This window comes from Labrus mixtus, chromosome 4 (assembly GCF_963584025.1).
Source record: "Labrus mixtus chromosome 4, fLabMix1.1, whole genome shotgun sequence".
In the NCBI taxonomy this organism is placed as follows: domain Eukaryota; kingdom Metazoa; phylum Chordata; class Actinopteri; order Labriformes; family Labridae; genus Labrus; species Labrus mixtus.
Genome location: NC_083615.1, coordinates 7613557 through 7633533, shown reverse-complemented (window position 1 = coordinate 7633533; position 19977 = coordinate 7613557). Strand labels below are relative to the sequence as shown.

The 19977-nt window shown below is 38.8% G+C and overlaps 1 protein-coding gene and 1 long non-coding RNA gene across 2 annotated transcripts; one reads left to right on the top strand and one right to left on the bottom strand.

Moving 5' to 3' along the window:
* The first annotated feature begins 258 nt into the window (after positions 1-258).
* Positions 259-19503, top strand: LOC132972589 (mucin-2-like). Its single transcript, XM_061035527.1, has 45 exons — positions 259-359; positions 455-710; positions 801-915; positions 1814-1904; positions 1998-2131; positions 2227-2443; positions 2808-2933; positions 3069-3183; positions 3286-3436; positions 3546-3659; positions 3764-3833; positions 3930-4067; positions 4459-4623; positions 4738-4832; positions 4918-5044; positions 5163-5418; positions 5548-5600; positions 5687-5790; positions 6004-6155; positions 6247-6385; positions 6739-6849; positions 6970-7149; positions 7588-7827; positions 7937-8093; positions 9015-9143; positions 9474-9929; positions 14664-14735; positions 14846-15006; positions 15170-15344; positions 15436-15683; positions 15860-16043; positions 16132-16342; positions 16449-16624; positions 16724-16793; positions 17158-17258; positions 17361-17392; positions 17472-17649; positions 17771-17875; positions 17961-18001; positions 18126-18248; positions 18375-18473; positions 18571-18699; positions 18786-18825; positions 18904-19027; positions 19152-19503. Exons 1-45 carry the CDS (start codon positions 284-286, stop codon positions 19360-19362), a joined length of 6447 nt encoding a protein of 2148 aa, XP_060891510.1. The 5' UTR covers positions 259-283; the 3' UTR covers positions 19363-19503.
* LOC132972626 (uncharacterized) lies at positions 9790-10361 on the bottom strand. Its single transcript, XR_009672925.1, has 2 exons — positions 10305-10361; positions 9790-9929 (listed from the first exon to the last, which is right to left on the bottom strand). It is a non-coding gene; the product is annotated as an uncharacterized LOC132972626 (long non-coding RNA).
* Positions 19504-19977: the final 474 nt, after the last annotated feature.

Sequence of the window (19977 nt, the reverse complement as noted above, 5' to 3'; positions counted from 1 at the left end):
CCTTTAAAACATGGTATCATACATCTCAAGTAAAATCAATCTAAAGTGAAGTGCAAACATATTTGGTCATTAAAAGATATGGAGGATGTTGTAATTATTATATTGAAGTTGTTAAAGGCGTATATCAACACCTGTTCAGCACATTGACCATGTGTTTCCAATAAACCTTCCCACTTTAAAAAAGTGGGTGTGAGCAAATGAATGTCCAGTCTTAATATAAAGGGCGCTTACGTGCACTCTGACTATTACCTGCTTTGGTGACCATAAGCCCACAGCTGCAACCATGAGGTGGAGCTCTATGTGGTTGTGTTTCTTTGCTTTTTCTGTCTCCAGTCTCAGAGAAGTCCAGGCCAGACAGGGTAAAATGCTGATGATTGTTTAGGATTGAGTGCAACACTTTTCAGGTCTGTTTTGTAACTCAACCTGTTTTTCTAAACTTACAAATCTTCCACAGTTCGCAACCATGTCAGCAGTATCTGCAGCACATGGGGCAGAGAGCACTTCAAGACATTTGATGGTGACGTGTACCAGTTCCCGGGTATGTGTGAATACAACCTGGCCTCTGACTGCCATTCCCCCTACCAGGAGTTCTCCGTGCACATGAAGAGGAAGAATAATGATGGAAACCCAACAGTCAGTTATGTGGTGGTTACCATCAATGACCTTTCCTTCCACCTCACTAAGACCCTGGTCACTGTCAATGGCCTTCCGTAAGTAATCGATTCTAGTACACCCAAAAGCAAATGTGCGTCTCACTTCTATGCTATTTGTGAATGATTATAAAATGTTCTTTTTCACAGTGTCCACTTGCCATACTACAACGGAGGGGTACAAGTGGAAAAAAATGCTGTTTACATCAAGCTCCAATCCAAAGTTGGCGTTGTTGTCATGTGGAATGGTGATGATTCAGTCATGGTAAGAAACTTCATGATGAATTTGTTCAGTTCTCGTGATATGATTCACAAGGCATCGGGAAAACAAATGAAATCATCAGATTGTTCCGACTATACTTGGACCTTTATCAGGTCAAAAGATTTTTTGGGATTATTAAACAAAATAACTGAGGCATTGAGAAAGTGGAGGAAGGGTGCAGGTATTAACTTTTCTCATTATTGCTGTTCCGCTGCCTTTTTTTATCAGGTCTCTTTTTTTTTTTTTAATTGAATTAGGCTAGTGCACATTTAGCAACATATCAGCGGATAACATCCATGTAAATATAAGACAGTCTGTAGCAGTGGTTCTCAACTGGTGGGTCGGGCCCCAAAAGTGGGTCGCGTAGCAGTTTTTAGTGGGTCACGAATGTGGGCCTTCTTGACTCCATCACATGTTTTTGTAACGTCTACTGCACAATTTTACACTAAATAAATCTGATTGGTTTAAAAATATCAGAAATTTTGGGTCGCGATTTCTCATGGAAGAATCGAGGGTGGATCTTGAGGCTTGACAAGAGAACCACTGGTCCATAGAACATCATACAAAAGAACTCACAGGCAGTTTTACAAACAAATTGGACACAATTGTCACACAAGAAACACACACAAGTGGGGTATTTGGGGTACACTGGATCAACACAAGAAAAGCCAATAAAGACATTTCTTCCCTTTGGACACAATCTGTAGACAAAGTTTTTTCTATGCTATTCAAAAAACTGTTGTGGTAACTAAACTGAAACGATGATATAATCCCAACACAACCATTAGTTATTTCATTTATAACATTTAAAAGATGATTGTAATACACAGAAGTTTTCATTAGCACAATAGGAGTGTTTGAATTTAAAACAAAGTGTAATAACCCCTCTGCTGTGTTGTAGGTGGAACTGGACGCTGATTATGCTAATCGTATTTGTGGACTTTGTGGAGACTTCAATGGCATCGCTGTCCACAATGAGTTTATTCATAACGGTAGATATGGCTTTGATACTTTATGCATTTATGTATTTTAACAATAATCTGCTTTACGTTTATATTTTACATCATACTTACAATTAAATGCAGGTCGCAAAATCAGCTCCATTGAATTTGGCAACAATCAGAAAGTCCATCGTCCCAACGACAATTGTGAGGACCCTTATGAAAAGGAGGATGAATCACTGGAGGCTGTGACTGTGCATGATTTATGCAAAGAGTTTGTGAGTTTACTTTTCACAAGTTGATAGCAATATTAGTATTTATTAATGTATATAGACTTTTTAACAGAGTCATTTTGTCTCCCTTTCCCATCTAGCAAACCAGCTGTGAACAAATGCTGCATTCAGAGTCCTGGCGCTCCTGCACCAATCAGATTAATCCAGAACCTTACATCAAGGCCTGTGTGCAGGACATGTGTGGCTGTAACAACAGATCTACTGACTTCTGTGTCTGCAGCACACTGTCCGAGTTCTCTCGACAGTGCTCCCATGCTGGAGGGCAGCCTCCCAACTGGAGGACCCCTCAGTTCTGTGGTAACATTGAGTGTTTTCTTCTCTGTTTTGTTATCTTAATAATTGATTATGTGGGAGTGGGGAGGGAAATAAATCACTGAAATGTGATCTGTGGAAAGCAACTCACTTTAAACCTAAGAACTGCACAAATAAGAATGAGGGAGATCTGCTTTCCTGGTTGATTTCACTGTGTGTCAGGTTTGCATATTATTTCCTAGTTGTCCTCACACTTGTGGATGCTATGGGTGGAAAATATTTTCCATGTAAATGTAATTTCAAATGTAGGCAAAATAATACAGGTCAATGCTTTTTCAGTGTAGTAAACAGCAAGTTTATTTTAACCATTGATAAACTAGTAATTCACATTTTCTTCTTTTGCTCGCAGCTAAAGATTGCCCGTACAACATGGTTTATGAAGAGAGTGGTTCCCCTTGCATGGACACATGCACACATCAAGACACAAGTTCACTGTGTGAGGAACACAAGATGGATGGATGCTTCTGTCCTACTGGTTAGTGCTGCTAACATGTGTATGCTCAAATTTATAGTCTTGCAATTAAATTTCTAATACACTGAAATACTTTTTCCAGACATCATCTTCCTAGTCTGTGAATGCTCATGTTAACATGAAATGTGTCACTTTCAGGAACTGTATTTGATAATATATCCTTGAGAGGATGTATCGCTCAAACTGAATGTCAGTGCAAACACGACAGAATCTATGACTCCGGTGAGGTTTACCGACAGGACAGAGAGGAATGGTATGTCAAATGGTTCATGATGTCACCATGGTATTTCATTTGTGGTGTTTAATTGTGTTTTTCAAATTATTTCGTCAACCTAAATAATGTGTGTTGTTTTAGTACATGTTTTGAGGGTAGATGGGCTTGTAAGAGCCGTCAGACTCCTTCTACATGTGCAGTTGAAGAAGGTTCACATGTAACTACCTTTGATGGGAAAACCTACACCTTCCACGGGGAATGTTACTACACCCTAGCCAAGGTGGAAAGCAAGGTGGATGAGTCATACATTTGCACTAATCAAATTATATAATCAGCTGATTATTTTTTTTAAATGAATTATTTATGTAGTTTTACTCACAAACTATCCGTATATCTTTCAGGGTGATGCAAGTCCAAAGTTTACCATCCTGGCCCAGTTGGTCCCGTGTGCTAATCAGAAGTTTGACACTTGTCTTAAAACTCTGAAAGTTCTTTTGAACAATGACAGAAACAATGTAAGTTAAATTCAATTAAAGTCGCCTGTAAGTGAAGACAACTGTAGTCTTCTATTCACATTGATGTCTGAAACGTTCTAATGAGTTATTGTGTTTTTATACAGGTTTTAATGTTCAGTTCTGATGGCACAGTCAAGCAGAATATGCAGACCATCAGTTTACCATTCAACTCTGGTGGGTCAAACTATCAGAAACTCAAAAATAAAAAAACACATTTTTAATTTCAGTAATAATTACTAATTACTATTTTTTTTCCTCCTTTATTCAAAGGTGATATCAACATTTTCCACGCTTCATCCTTTCACATCTTGCTCCAGACCAGTTTTGGGTTGCAAATTCAAATTCAGCACGTGCCTCTCATGCAAGTCTATGTCACCCTGGAGCAGAGCTACAGAGCAAAGACACGTGGCAAGTTTGAAATGTTTCTTCTAAAAGCAAAAGATTGTGGTTTACATTGCTTTAACTATAAATTGATGGTTGCTTCTTACTACACTCAGACGAGAATGACACTAATACTGTTGATGTACTGGTATAACTATATATAACAGGTTCAATAAGATGGATGGATCATAGATCACTAGATTTGGCTGCAGCTGCAGTTTGTAGCCAATTGTTGATTATCTTTATAGTAGTTTGATTTGATCAAATTTCACAATCCCTGAGTTGTCATATCCATTTTGAAAGTTTCATTACATGACACTTCCTCCTTTTGTTTTTATACAAACTGTTTGGTGGTTTGTTTTGCAAAGTTAGTGCTGATAAAATTGTTGTTTAATTCAGAAATATTTTGTTTCTTCAGGTTTATGTGGGAACTACAACATGGTCCTGTCTGATGACATGAAGACTCCTCAGGGGATTGTTGAAGGAACTGCAGCCGCTTTTATTAACTCCTGGAAGGCTAACCTCATGTGCAGAGACAGAGAAGAAAGACTGGATGAACCCTGTTCCCTAAGTGTGGAAAATGGTAAAACGCACTGATTGATCTACTGTTACACACATTTATTTATTAAAGGCAAGTACAGTTTAACATATTTTTAGACATGTGAAAGAAAAAAGGTTGTTATTTCTCAATTCTTAGAGAATTATGCCAAACACTGGTGCGCCTTACTCCTGAGTCCAAGTAGCACCTTTGCGCAGTGCCATGCAGTGGTGGATGCTGACATTTACTATGAGGTACAGCAAAAAACTTATCTTTCTCATTTACTCACATTTTTTTATGGCACCACAATCTTCATCAAGTATTTCCTGTATTCTGCAGAGATGCACTTATGCTAGTTGCAACTGTGAGAAGAGTGAAGACTGCCTGTGTGCAGTATTCTCTTCCTACGCACGAGCTTGTGCATCAAACGGAGTGTTTTTGACAGACTGGAGAGAGAACGTGTGTGGTAAGAATTTCTTTCCTAGAGTTGTGTTAGAGTTGAGTGATGATTTCTGGAGTTTGCTTGACATGTTCTTTTTGAGTCATTAAGCTAAGTACTAAGTATCTATCCTTGCATTGTGCAGATAAATACTCAAGGAACTGCCCAGAATCACAGACCTTCTCATACAAGCATCAGAGATGCCAGTTGACTTGCAGATCACTGGGCTCTATGCAGCAGAGCTGTACTTCTGACTTCTTGCCTTTGGATGGCTGTTCCTGCTCTGAGGGTCTCTACCTTAATGATGATGGCATTTGTGTCACCATGGAAAAGTGTCCCTGTTACCATAATGAAGGGTACATCAAGCCAGGAAAGTCCATCAGCATTAAAGATGAGCACTGGTGAGTGAGTTGTTTGCATTTTAGTGTCATCGGACTTTAAATTAATTATAAACACAGCACTAGAGTCAAAGAAAATTGTTATTTTGGTATTTAATAGAAAACTTTTATCTTTGGTGTTTTATTTTCTAGTGTGTGTACCAATGGAGTGCTTCATTGCCGTTCATGGAGAGCCCGCTCGTTAGGTATGTTAATTTGTTTTGTTTGCTTTCTTTAACATAAGAGCTGGGTGATATGATGTTAATTAAATCAATTTCTACTCCTGTTACAGCATGCCCTTTTCCAAAAGTATTCTTCAACTGCTCTGCTGCTGGCACAGGAGAACTCGGACTTCAGTGTGCTCGGACTTGTTTAAATCTCGACAGTGATGACTGTGTATGTTTTTTTTCTGCTGTGTCTAAATGATAACTGGACATTATACTTTTAAACCACATTTAATAATGGACAGTACACTTCATTTAGGATGTAACACACTGTTAAGTTTCACTACTTTCAGAAATAGTTACTGGACTTTTCCATAGTAATGTGTTAACAGCAACAGTAAAGTTTTCTTGTTTTTTAATTACTGTTACTCTTCAATCTTCCTAGGACTCCACAGAGTGTGAATCAGGCTGTCAGTGTCCAGTTGGCCTCTTTGATGATGGCAAAGGTTCCTGTGTGAAAGAAAACCAATGTCCATGTCAGCATGGTGGGCATTTCTATGTCCCTGGATCAACAATTCCAAATCAGTGCAACACATGGTATGTTGGTTTTTATCAGAAATACAGTGTAGCATTGTTGGCTGATACTATCTTAAAATGACTATTTTTAACCAATTCTTCATACATTTAGTACCTGCAAAAGTGGAAACTGGGAGTGCACAAACAAAAAATGTCCAGGAACTTGCATTATTTATGGAAGTGGTCACTACAACACATTTGATCAGCGAACATATGGTTTTCAAGGACATTGTGCCTATGTTGCTGTTAAGGTAAACAGAACACATCAGCGTCATCTTAATGGCAGTTAATGTCTGTACAAATCCCTCTCTTCTTGCACATTCATTTTACCCCATGGACACTGAATAATGATCAGAGGAATACAAATTTGGTCAAGTACAATAATGTATTAAAATGTTAACATTTGACTCACCTTTGGTGGTAACCCCCATTTACAATCTTCCATAAGAAGATATTAAAATAAAGAATTAGAAATGTGTTTTAACATATGTCATTGGTTTTCTTTAACAAACAAGTATTGCCAATGTTACTTTAGATATTTCAGTTGTCTTTGTTTTCTGTGATGCAAACAGGCAAAATGTTTAATGATTTCTTCTCCTTTAAGAACAACTGTGGGAATAAAACCATACATGACAACTTTGGAGTTATCACAGAAAATGTACCATGTGGATCAACTGGCACCACATGCTCCAAAACTGTCAGAATCCAACTCGGGGTAAGACCACATACAAACACCTGACATTAGTTCTGTGCTTTGAATATTGACATTTATTAGAAACAATAAATTAAATGATTGATGGCAATAAAAGTGACATGAATCACTTTAACATTACAGCGTATGGAAGTCAAACTATCAAAGGGTAAATACGAGGAGGAGGACCTGGGACATGGCTCTCAGATTCAGTACAAAATAAGGACGGTTGGCTTGTATTTGGTCATAGAATCTGCCATAGGTCTAACAGTTATATGGGATCGCAAAACGACTGTTCGTACCCTCCTGGACCCAAAGCACAGCGTAAGTCACAGTGATTGGCTCAGTGGTGATGAATGCCATCTGTTACATTAAGAGTTTGGTGGTAAAGTTTTGATATGATATTCCATTGTTTTACATCATTGCTGACCTCCTACTTTCAAATCACTTATCAAAACTCACCTCTTGTTTTTAACTATTGTACAGTGTCTTTGAGTTTTTTAAAAGCGCTTATAAATCAAATGTATTATCATTATTATTATTATTATTATTTTGTGACACTACCTTTTGATTGTCAGTGGCTATCATTGAATCTTTTACAACATTTATCAAATACACAGTATACAACAGATTGCTTTTTTAACATGGCACAAGAATATTATGCTTAGATAATGATTTTCACTTGTCTTGCCAAAGAGTATGTTTGTGGAATATTGTTATCATCTGAAGGAATTAATGGGCTTCTTTTGCGTGGCTGTACAGGGAGAAGTATGCGGCCTGTGTGGAGATTTTAATGGTGACGGACAGAATGACTTTACCACCCAGGGTCAGCTCACAGTGAGCAATGTGTTAGAGTTTGCAAACAGCTGGAAAGTGTCAAGCAGCTGTCCAGACGCAGATACAAATGTTGATGCTTGTGGAGCAACACCAAATCGACATCACTGGGCAAAAATGATGTGCAGCATTATAACTGGGGAAACGTTCAAACACTGCCACAACAAGGTAAAGACAGATTTGTTCCTACTGTATTATTATTACAAGTTCCATTGTTGAAAACATTAATTCATTATTACATGTTTTTCAAAATCTACCTTTTTGCTTCACTGAACAGGTGGCTCCTCGTCCATTTTATGAAAACTGTGTGAAAGACTCATGTGCCTGTGACTCTGGAGGTGACTGTGAGTGCTTCTGCACAGCAGTTGCAGCTTATGCTCAGGCTTGTAATGAGGCTGATGTTTGTGTTGCATGGAGAACTCCAGAAATCTGCCGTAAGTAAACAATAATTTTACCCTGCGATAGGGCTGGGCCATATGGACAAAAAAAATTTCTCTGATTTTTTCACAGCCAACTTGAATGATGAATTTAATCGATTTATTCTTCTTCTAAAATGATAAATTTCTTTTAAACCTATAAAATACAAAAAAACAAATGAAATTTCCCTTTGAAGATTAATTAAATTACCAGGATTATCTTCAGGGGTTGAAGTGCAAGCTGTTAAATTTGACTTTATAACTGCACTATGCAGTTTCTGACTACAGCAAAAGTAGAGATGGGGCAGAGCAACTTTCACAAAATACTAGTGGCTTGTTGGCACATACCTGGGGCAAACCAGCAACTCTGTAGGAACTAAACGGGGGGGCCGGATGTGAACTACGGTAACCCAAGGGGAGTGGCAGAATAATTTAAAGAGAAAATCTCGATTTCAATTTTTGAAAATCTGAAGTTTAAACAAACCAATTTATTATAATCATATTGATATATTACCCAACCCCACCCTGAGATTAAATTTAGGGCCTGGGTTCAGGATAATTCTAAATAATTTAGATATTTTGTTAAATATGTATGATGTGGGTATAAACAGAGCAGTCAATATTCTGTGTTTTTAATTATATTTTTCAATTACACCCAAATGTAATTAAAGCTGCAATACCCGTATTACAGGCCATCACTTTGCATCACGCAGGGCATGCTTCTTAAAAGTGTTCTTCAAAGATTACAATGATTTCTTCTTTCTTTAAATTGAAATATACCTTTTTAAAGTGTTTTCATTATTTTTAAACTGTCTTATAATTATTGTCATTTGGAGTGGTGGAGATAGGTGGACTTTAAGTTTAGGCTGTCTTCTACTGACTTTCTAATTCATTTTCCTTCAGTTAAAACTAAACATACCGATTTTATTTTCTTCCTAGCTGTCTTCTGTGATTACTACAACAGTCCTGATGATTGCAAGTGGCACTACAACCCTTGTCACACACCTTGCTACAAGACCTGTTTAAATCCACAAGGACAGTGTAGCAGCCCTACACCAAACCTGGAAGGTAGGAGAGAACGCTGTCTCCCTTTATCTATCCCTACTATCTATCTATCTATCTATCTATCTATCCATCCATCCATCCATCCATCCATCTACATTCAATTCAATTCAATTCAATTCAATTCAATTCAAAGGGCTTTATTAGTTTAGAAAACATGCGTTAACATTGCTAAAGCTAAAGTCATAATAAAACACAAAATTAATTACAATTAAAGAATAAAAAAGATAAAAATATTAAAATAACAGAGCTGTACAGGTTAACAATTTAGACCCTATATATACACAATTACAAACAACAATTAATAATAAATGTTTTATTCTTTGTTCTTTACAGGCTGTTACCCTGTATGCCCCGAAGATAAGCCCATATTTGACGAGAATACCCAGATGTGTGTTGAGAACTGTACATATTGCTTTTACAACGGAACTATATATGAGGAAGACGAAGTTATTTATAATGTTACTGACAATTTGGGAATGTGCTACTATGCAATATGCAAGAATACAACAGTGATATTCACAAATGAAACTTGTTTTCCACCAACTACTCCTACACCTACAACTATCGCCACAACTACACCTTTGACAAAAACAACTTTGACCCCTTTCACAACTGAAGCTGAAGTTACAACTCCACCAACAACTGGGGAGCCAACCACAACAGCAAAACCTACTACTACAACTTCACCACCAGTCATTACCACAGAATCTTCAACTACGACATCTGAACCAACAACTACAACTGCAGAGCCAACCACAACCACAAAAGTGACAACCCAACCAACAACAACTTGTATTACAACTTGTGAGTGGTCTGAGTGGTATGATGTGCACAACCCACAGGAAGACAAAAGTGACTGGGAAACATATGAGAACATCATAAATAGTGGTAAAGAAATTTGTGAAAAACGAAACGAAATTGATTGTAGAGCAACCGATTATCCTGACACAGACTTTAATGACTTTATTAGTCAAACTGGTCAGGTGGTTACTTGCGATTTGTCAACGGGTTTAACTTGTAGACAACAGGACCAGTTAAGACCTCCTCGGAAGTGCTTCAACTATAAGATCAGAGTATGTTGTGAGGTAGAGATTTGTGGAACTACAACCAGTTCAACCTTATCAACTACAGTATCCACTACAACCAAGCAAACGGAACCAACACCTACAACTGAGGAGCCAACCACAACAGAAAAACCTACTACTACACCTTCACCACCAGTCATTACCACAGAATCTACAACAACAACAGCTGAACCAACAACTACAACTGCTGAGCCAACAACAACCACAAAAGCTGTGCCAACAACAACTCCCACGACACCGGAGGAGTCAACCACAACAGCAAAACCTACTACTACAACTTCACCACCAGTCATTACCACAGAATCTACAACAACAACAGCTGAACCAACAACTACAACTGCTGAGCCAACAACAACCACAAAAGCTGTGCCAACAACAACTCCCACGACAACTGAGGAGTCAACCACAACAGCAAAACCTACTACTACACCTTCACCACCAGTCATTACCACAGAATCTACAACAACAACAGCTGAACCAACAACTACAACTGCTGAGCCAACAACAACCACAAAAGCTGTGCCAACAACAACTCCCACGACAACTGAGGAGTCAACCACAACAGCAAAACCTACTACTACACCTTCACCACCAGTCATTACCACAGAATCTACAACAACAACAGCTGAACCAACAACTACAACTGCTGAGCCAACAACAACCACAAAATATGTGCCAACAACAACTCCCACGACACCTGAGGAGTCAACCACAACAGCAAAACCTACTACTACAACTTCACCACCAGTCATTACCACAGAATCTACAACAACAACAGCTGAACCAACAACTACAACTGCTGAGCCAACAACAACCACAAAAGCTGTGCCAACAACAACTCCCACGACAACTGAGGAGTCAACCACAACAGCAAAACCTACTACTACACCTTCACCACCAGTCATTACCACAGAATCTACAACAACAACAGCTGAACCAACAACTACAACTGCTGAGCCAACAACAACCACAAAAGTGACAACCCAACCAACAACAACTCCCACAACTTCTTGTATTACAACTTGTGAGTGGTCTGAGTGGTATGATGTGCACAACCCACAGGAAGACAAAAGTGACTGGGAAACATATGAGAACATCATAAATAGTGGTAAAGAAATTTGTGAAAAACGAAACGAAATTGATTGTAGAGCAACCGATTATCCTGACAAAGACTTTAATGACTTTATTAGTCAAACTGGTCAGGTGGTTAGTTGTGATTTGTCAACGGGTTTAACTTGTAGACAACAGGACCAATTAAGACCTCCTCGGAAGTGCTTCAACTATAAGATCAGAGTATGTTGTGAGGTAGAGATTTGTGGAACTACAACCAGTTCAACCTTATCAACTACAGTATCCACTACAACCAAGCAAACGGAACCAACACCTACAACTGAGGAGCCAACCACAACAGAAAAACCTACTACTACACCTTCACCACCAGTCATTACCACAGAATCTACAACAACAACAGCTGAACCAACAACTACAACTGCTGAGCCAACAACAACCACAAAAGCTGTGCCAACAACAACTCCCACGACACCGGAGGAGTCAACCACAACAGCAAAACCTACTACTACAACTTCACCACCAGTCATTACCACAGAATCTACAACAACAACAGCTGAACCAACAACTACAACTGCTGAGCCAACAACAACCACAAAAGCTGTGCCAACAACAACTCCCACGACAACTGAGGAGTCAACCACAACAGCAAAACCTACTACTACACCTTCACCACCAGTCATTACCACAGAATCTACAACAACAACAGCTGAACCAACAACTGCTGAGCCAACAACAACCACAAAAGCTGTGCCAACAACAACTCCCACGACAACTGAGGAGTCAACCACAACAGCAAAACCTACTACTACACCTTCACCACCAGTCATTACCACAGAATCTACAACAACAACAGCTGAACCAACAACTACAACTGCTGAGCCAACAACAACCACAAAATATGTGCCAACAACAACTCCCACGACACCTGAGGAGTCAACCACAACAGCAAAACCTACTACTACAACTTCACCACCAGTCATTACCACAGAATCTACAACAACAACAGCTGAACCAACAACTACAACTGCTGAGCCAACAACAACCACAAAATATGTGCCAACAACAACTCCCACGACACCTGAGGAGTCAACCACAACAGCAAAACCTACTACTACAACTTCACCACCAGTCATTACCACAGAATCTACAACAACAACAGCTGAACCAACAACTACAACTGCTGAGCCAACAACAACCACAAAAGCTGTGCCAACAACAACTCCCACGACAACTGAGGAGTCAACCACAACAGCAAAACCTACTACTACACCTTCACCACCAGTCATTACCACAGAATCTACAACAACAACAGCTGAACCAACAACTACAACTGCTGAGCCAACAAAAACCACAAAAGTGACAACCCAACCAACAACAACTCCCACAACTTCTTGTATTACAACTTGTGAGTGGTCTGAGTGGTATGATGTGCACAACCCACAGGAAGACAAAAGTGACTGGGAAACATATGAGAACATCATAAATAGTGGTAAAGAAATTTGTGAAAAACGAAACGAAATTGATTGTAGAGCAACCGATTATCCTGACAAAGACTTTAATGACTTTATTAGTCAAACTGGTCAGGTGGTTAGTTGTGATTTGTCAACGGGTTTAACTTGTAGACAACAGGACCAATTAAGACCTCCTCGGAAGTGCTTCAACTATAAGATCAGAGTATGTTGTGAGGTAGAGATTTGTGGAACTACAACCAGTTCAACCTTATCAACTACAGTATCCACTACAACCAAGCAAACGGAACCAACACCTACAACTGAGGAGCCAACCACAACAGAAAAACCTACTACTACACCTTCACCACCAGTCATTACCACAGAATCTACAACAACAACAGCTGAACCAACAACTACAACTGCTGAGCCAACAACAACCACAAAAGCTGTGCCAACAACAACTCCCACGACACCGGAGGAGTCAACCACAACAGCAAAACCTACTACTACAACTTCACCACCAGTCATTACCACAGAATCTACAACAACAACAGCTGAACCAACAACTACAACTGCTGAGCCAACAACAACCACAAAAGCTGTGCCAACAACAACTCCCACGACAACTGAGGAGTCAACCACAACAGCAAAACCTACTACTACACCTTCACCACCAGTCATTACCACAGAATCTACAACAACAACAGCTGAACCAACAACTGCTGAGCCAACAACAACCACAAAAGCTGTGCCAACAACAACTCCCACGACAACTGAGGAGTCAACCACAACAGCAAAACCTACTACTACAACTTCACCACCAGTCATTACCACAGAATCTACAACAACAACAGCTGAACCAACAACTGCTGAGCCAACAACAACCACAAAAGCTGTGCCAACAACAACTCCCACGACAACTGAGGAGTCAACCACAACAGCAAAACCTACTACTACACCTTCACCACCAGTCATTACCACAGAATCTACAACAACAACAGCTGAACCAACAACTACAACTGCTGAGCCAACAACAACCACAAAATATGTGCCAACAACAACTCCCACGACACCTGAGGAGTCAACCACAACAGCAAAACCTACTACTACAACTTCACCACCAGTCATTACCACAGAATCTACAACAACAACAGCTGAACCAACAACTACAACTGCTGAGCCAACAACAACCACAAAAGCTGTGCCAACAACAACTCCCACGACAACTGAGGAGCCAACCACAACAGCAAAACCTACTACTACAACTTCACCACCAGTCATTACCACAGAATCTACAACAACAACAGCTGAACCAACAACTGCTGAGCCAACAACAACCACAAAAGCTGTGCCAACAACAACTCCCACGACAACTGAGGAGTCAACCACAACAGCAAAACCTACTACTACAACTTCACCACCAGTCATTACCACAGAATCTACAACAACAACAGCTGAACCAACAACTGCTGAGCCAACAACAACCACAAAAGCTGTGCCAACAACAACTCCCACGACAACTGAGGAGTCAACCACAACAGCAAAACCTACTACTACACCTTCACCACCAGTCATTACCACAGAATCTACAACAACAACAGCTGAACCAACAACTACAACTGCTGAGCCAACAACAACCACAAAATATGTGCCAACAACAACTCCCACGACACCTGAGGAGTCAACCACAACAGCAAAACCTACTACTACAACTTCACCACCAGTCATTACCACAGAATCTACAACAACAACAGCTGAACCAACAACTACAACTGCTGAGCCAACAACAACCACAAAAGCTGTGCCAACAACAACTCCCACGACAACTGAGGAGCCAACCACAACAGCAAAACCTACTACTACAACTTCACCACCAGTCATTTACACAGAATCTACAACAATACCAGTTGTTACACACACTGTAACAACCACGCAGAGTACCACTACTGTATGCTTCTGTATAGTTAATGGCAAGCCTTATAAGCCAGGTAAGAAAAGAAAAACGCAAGTTATGTCTTCAACAGTGACAATCCATAAAAGGTCTGGATTATTTCCATCAATGTCTAATATTCTCTTAATCTTTTTTGTAACCTTTAAGGAGATGTCATATTCAACATGGTACACATTGGATCTGGGGTGTGTCTCACAATGATATGTTCTGATATTTGTGAGATTCAGAATAAGACGGATATTTGTACAACCACATCAATGCCTACAACAACAACTTATGTACCTAACTGCCCTGAATGGGATGTTGTGGTAAGAATATGAATGTAAACATTCACGTGATTCTTTGTTTTACTTTTCAGGGTATGTTTAGAGCACATGAAATAATAATGCATATTTTCACATGAAATGGCTTTCTTGTTTGTTTGTTTGAAATCTTCGAACTAAAAATTCAAATTTTCTCTCTTTAAATCAGCAAAATGAGACATTCGTATTGTGCAACTGCACCATGGCCAGATGCATTGAGAATAACACAATAGAAATTATTCCATATGAATGTCCACCCATTGAGATTATCACTTGTACAAATGGGAAAAAACCAACTCTTGTATATGACGAGTACTACTGCTGCCAACATTACGCCTGTGACTGTAAGCAATTCCTTTTAAAAAGATGAGTGGTATTTTTCTTGTTGTTTTGTTTGGCATACATTTTAAATAACTATTATTTTTTGTTTCCCAGGTGTTTGTGAAGGATGGGGAGATCCTCATTACATCACATTTGATGGATTGTTCTACAGTTATCAAGGAAACTGTACTTATGTCTTGATGGAGGAAATTCTACCGATACATAATTTAAAAATTTATATTGACAATGTCTTTTGTGATCCAACTGAGGATGTTTCCTGTCCAAGATCCATAATTGTATCATATGGAACACAAGTGATCACACTAGTGAATCATAACCTTATTGGAGCAGCACAGTTAGAGGTATTAATGGTCTTATGAAAGCTTGCTTAAACATTCAAAAAAATGTTGCCAGATTAACTTGGGGTACATTTGACTGTTACTGTACTGTAGATTAAATATAAATAATGAGTCTTTTTTTTATCACTTTATAATTATGTATTTCCTGGTCATAAATTATGTATCTGTTTCCATTGTAGGCACTGAAAGACAGAGTACTATTAAAACTACCGTATTCACAACAAGGCATTAAGATCCTGAATTCTGGCATTAACTTGATCTTGGAGATCCCTCGTCTAAATGTTGTCATTACATTTGGAATAACTGGCTTTAGTGTCACCCTTCCATTTCAATACTTTGGCAAAAACACACAGGGTCATTGTGGTAAGGACATATTTCCATTTCTCCAGTTGCCATGTATAATTTATTTGAGTTTACATTGTAAAATTAACTTTTTCTTGACTGCCGTCAGGAACATGCAATAATAACCAGGCTGATGACTGCATGTTACCTGGAGGCCAGCTGATTGAAAGTTGTGCAGTGATGGCTGACTATTGGCCTGCAACACACATTTACCAACCAAATTGCCAAATCCCTCCTGTACTGCCCACCAATATACCTGAACCCCCCCCAACCTTAACTCCATGCAAACCAGACTCCATGTGTGGCCTGATTACAAGCAGGTAAAGAGTATCAAATCCATTGTAGTTTTTTTCACATTTATCCTATCAACATTGACATTATGCAGAAAAATGCAACATCTCTTGTTTGTGTGTTTTGCTTTCACAGTCTCTTTGCAGAGTGCCATCGCTTTGTTTCTCCCGACAATTTCTACCAAGGTTGTGTTTTTGATAGCTGCCATGTTTCGAACCCAGTAGTGGAATGCACAAGTTTGCAGACGTATGCTGCTGCATGTGCTCAAGCTGGAGTTTGCCTACACTGGAGGAACCACACTACACTGTGTGGTGAGTTACCCTAAATGTTTGGATCAGTTTAATCAGCAATGACAGCAGCCTGTTCCATATTTATTAAAAACTTGGTTGATGTCTTTTCTTCACTAACAGCCAGTGACTGCCCATCAGACAAAATTTACAAGCCATGTGGTCAGGCAGAACAGCCAACCTGTGAAGACAAGTAAGTGTCAACAAAAAACAGAGTGTAATTGTTTTAGCTTTCTTTTGCATATTATCATTTTCTGAGACAATGATCATAACTGATAAATATTTGTGTTTGAAAACATAATAACATTAAAAAGAATAAATCAGAATCAGCTTTATTGGTCATGTATGCTTACATGCACAAGGAATTTGGCTACTTCAAACTGTGTAGTACAAAAAGTACAACATTAAATGTTAACATAAAATAAGCAAAGACTAATATGTACAAGACTTAATAAACAATAGTGCAGTGGTGATTAGTGCAAAAAAATTGCTTTATATTTTCCATCTTAAATAAAAATAAAAATAAACCATTTCTTCTTGATGATTCAATATTACAGTCCTAATGATTCAACCATGAACTTCACTACTGAGGGCTGCTTTTGTCCTGATGGAATGAAACTCTTCAACAAGGAGTCTGGCATATGTGTTGCTAAGTGTGGTAAGTGTGGTGTATAACTTGAAGTCTTAATCTAGAGCTTCTAGAGCTTCAAATATATCAAATCAGTCATGTAGTCCAAAAGCAATTCTTATTTTCCAACAGGATGTCTTGATCCCGAGGGTATTCCTCGTGAGGTGAGTAGTATTCTAATCATATATAAAAAACAGTTCTGTTAAGATGCAATTAAGTCACTAATGGATTTCATGGTTTCAGTTTAATGAGAGGTTTGAGTACAAATGCCAAGACTGCATATGTGAGGAGTCTACAAAGACTGTGACATGCAAGGCAAAGGTGTGCCCAGTACCACCTATTACACACTGCACTGTCCCTGGGTTTGTCCTTGTCAACCAAACAAATCCGTCGGACCACTGCTGCTCAACCTTTGTTTGTGGTAAGACATTTTGCCTCAATGACTACAATTGTCTTCTTTTGTTTTCATAATGCTCGATTCAAAAGATAAAAAATGACAATGTCTCTTTACTATGAACTATTAACATTTATTTTCTCAACAGAATGTCGCCCCAACACTTGCCCAGGAATCAGTAGTAACTGTCCGATTGGATATATGCCAAGTATTAATGTCCCTGAGGGAAAATGCTGCCAAGAACTTACATGTGGTGAGCTTTTACACTCATAGTTTGGATTTATAAACAGCCTTAAGATGGCTCAGACTTGCGTTATTTCCATTCTTTCTCGTTTCAGAGCCTAAAAGAGTATGTGTCCACAGAGACGCAGAATACCAGGTAAATAAAAATGCCAATGTGAAAATGATTTGACTTATATTTGTCAAATCATTATGGTCCTTCAGTGTTTTTACTGTTCAGTATGGCGTCAAAGTATAAATCTGATTTTCTTTTTTTCATCTAGCCTGAGGATTCAGTTCCTGCTCCCTTATGTCAGGAATGTATCTGTACAAATGAGATAGACCCCAAATCTGGTCTATTCAAGGTGTCATGCAAGTTTCAGCAATGTCAAACAAACTGTGACATGGTAAGAGAAATGACATACTATTAACATGCATACAAAGTCTACAATGGAAGTTTTTTTTCCTTGAATATGTTTGAGTAAATGTGAAAATTTGATTTTGTAACTTATAATACCCTCCCTTTCTCTCAGGGATATGAATATGTGGAACCTGATTCCGATATGTGCTGTGGGAAATGTGTACAGACACAATGTGTCCTCAATGTTGATGGTAATAAGCAACTCTTGATGGTAAGTTGGTAACTTTTGTGTGGACTCTGACTTTGTGTGGTTGTGTGTTTGTGTATTTATAACTGTATTTATATTTACATATCTTACTGCCCACCAGCAAGGACACACCTGGTCACCACCTGAGAATAAGTGTGAGCATTACACTTGTGTTAAGAATAATGAGACTTTCACAACAATTAGCTCACACATCGTCTGCCCTCCATTCCAGCAGAGCAACTGTCAACCTGTAAGCAAAACTATAAACAAATGAGACTGCATTGACTGTTTGTGAGAGCATATGTTGGTGTTGAGATTTTATGTTTTACTCCTTAGGACACAATTCAGACTGCAGCAAACGGCTGTTGTAAAATATGTGAGTATAACATTTTCTTTAAATTTGGGTAGAAAGAACTGAAATGTACAAAATCTAATTATGAATCTCTTTGAAAAGGTGTGGAAAGGGAAAAGGCCTGCAAGAAAGGCTCCATGAAAACATATATCATGCATAAGGGCTGTCAGTCTTACCAGGAAGTAGATATGCCTTATTGTGAAGGATCCTGCAACACTTTCAGCAAGTAAGGATGATACTTTTAATATGTTTAATTCTTCCAAAATGTCATAAACTCATTTAAATTTAGATCGTTTTTAAATATGTATTGTTTGTGCAGTTTTTAGTAATTCTACCTCTGCTTTCTTCAGATACTCTGAGGCAGCTGCTGTTATGCAGCATTCTTGCTCCTGCTGTAAGGAGACACAGTACAGCAATCGTACTGTTGACTTGCACTGCCTCAATGGAGATGTGGTTTCCTACACATACATGCATGTGGAGGACTGTGGCTGTGGTCCCACTGAGTGCACTGGAGATGCAGGACATCATGCTCGCAGGAGGCGAAGCTTCAAACTTGTTTAAGAAAAAGGACATCAACACTGATTCATTCATAGGGGATAACAAAATGTATACCCATGTTGTCTTAACAGTTATGTCTCTTACAATGTGATTTACTTGTAGAGAAAGTATTTACCCATTCTTCAAATAAAAAATGCAACTTCACATCATATCTCTACTTGTCTTTGTTTTAAGCTGATCAAACTTTTATTATTTGCTTGTTGTTTAAATTTCTCATAATTATTACCGATAACAAGTATTAAGTCATTTATTTATTACTGAATTTACATAGAAAAAAAGGATCTCATGCGGTCTATACACCTGTTTTGTTTCAAATAAAACACATAGCTTACAGAGAAGTTGACATGGCACGAACAATAGAGTAAACTGAAAACAACAGGGTTCATCTGTGAAGGATTTTAGAAGGTAGGCAGGGCAATTTAAGGTCCCTTCAGAAGAATTGAGTTTTGGATCGAACATCCAGCACGAACTGCCTTTTTGGAATCCCTTGAAAGCTGTCCATGGTTCTGAAACTCAGAAAGGCAGAAAAGCTATTTAGTAATGCGCGGCGGATGGGAATCGGAGGGTCACTGGTTCAAGTCCCGGCACGGGCCAAGTCCGGTAAATGGTCTGGTTGCT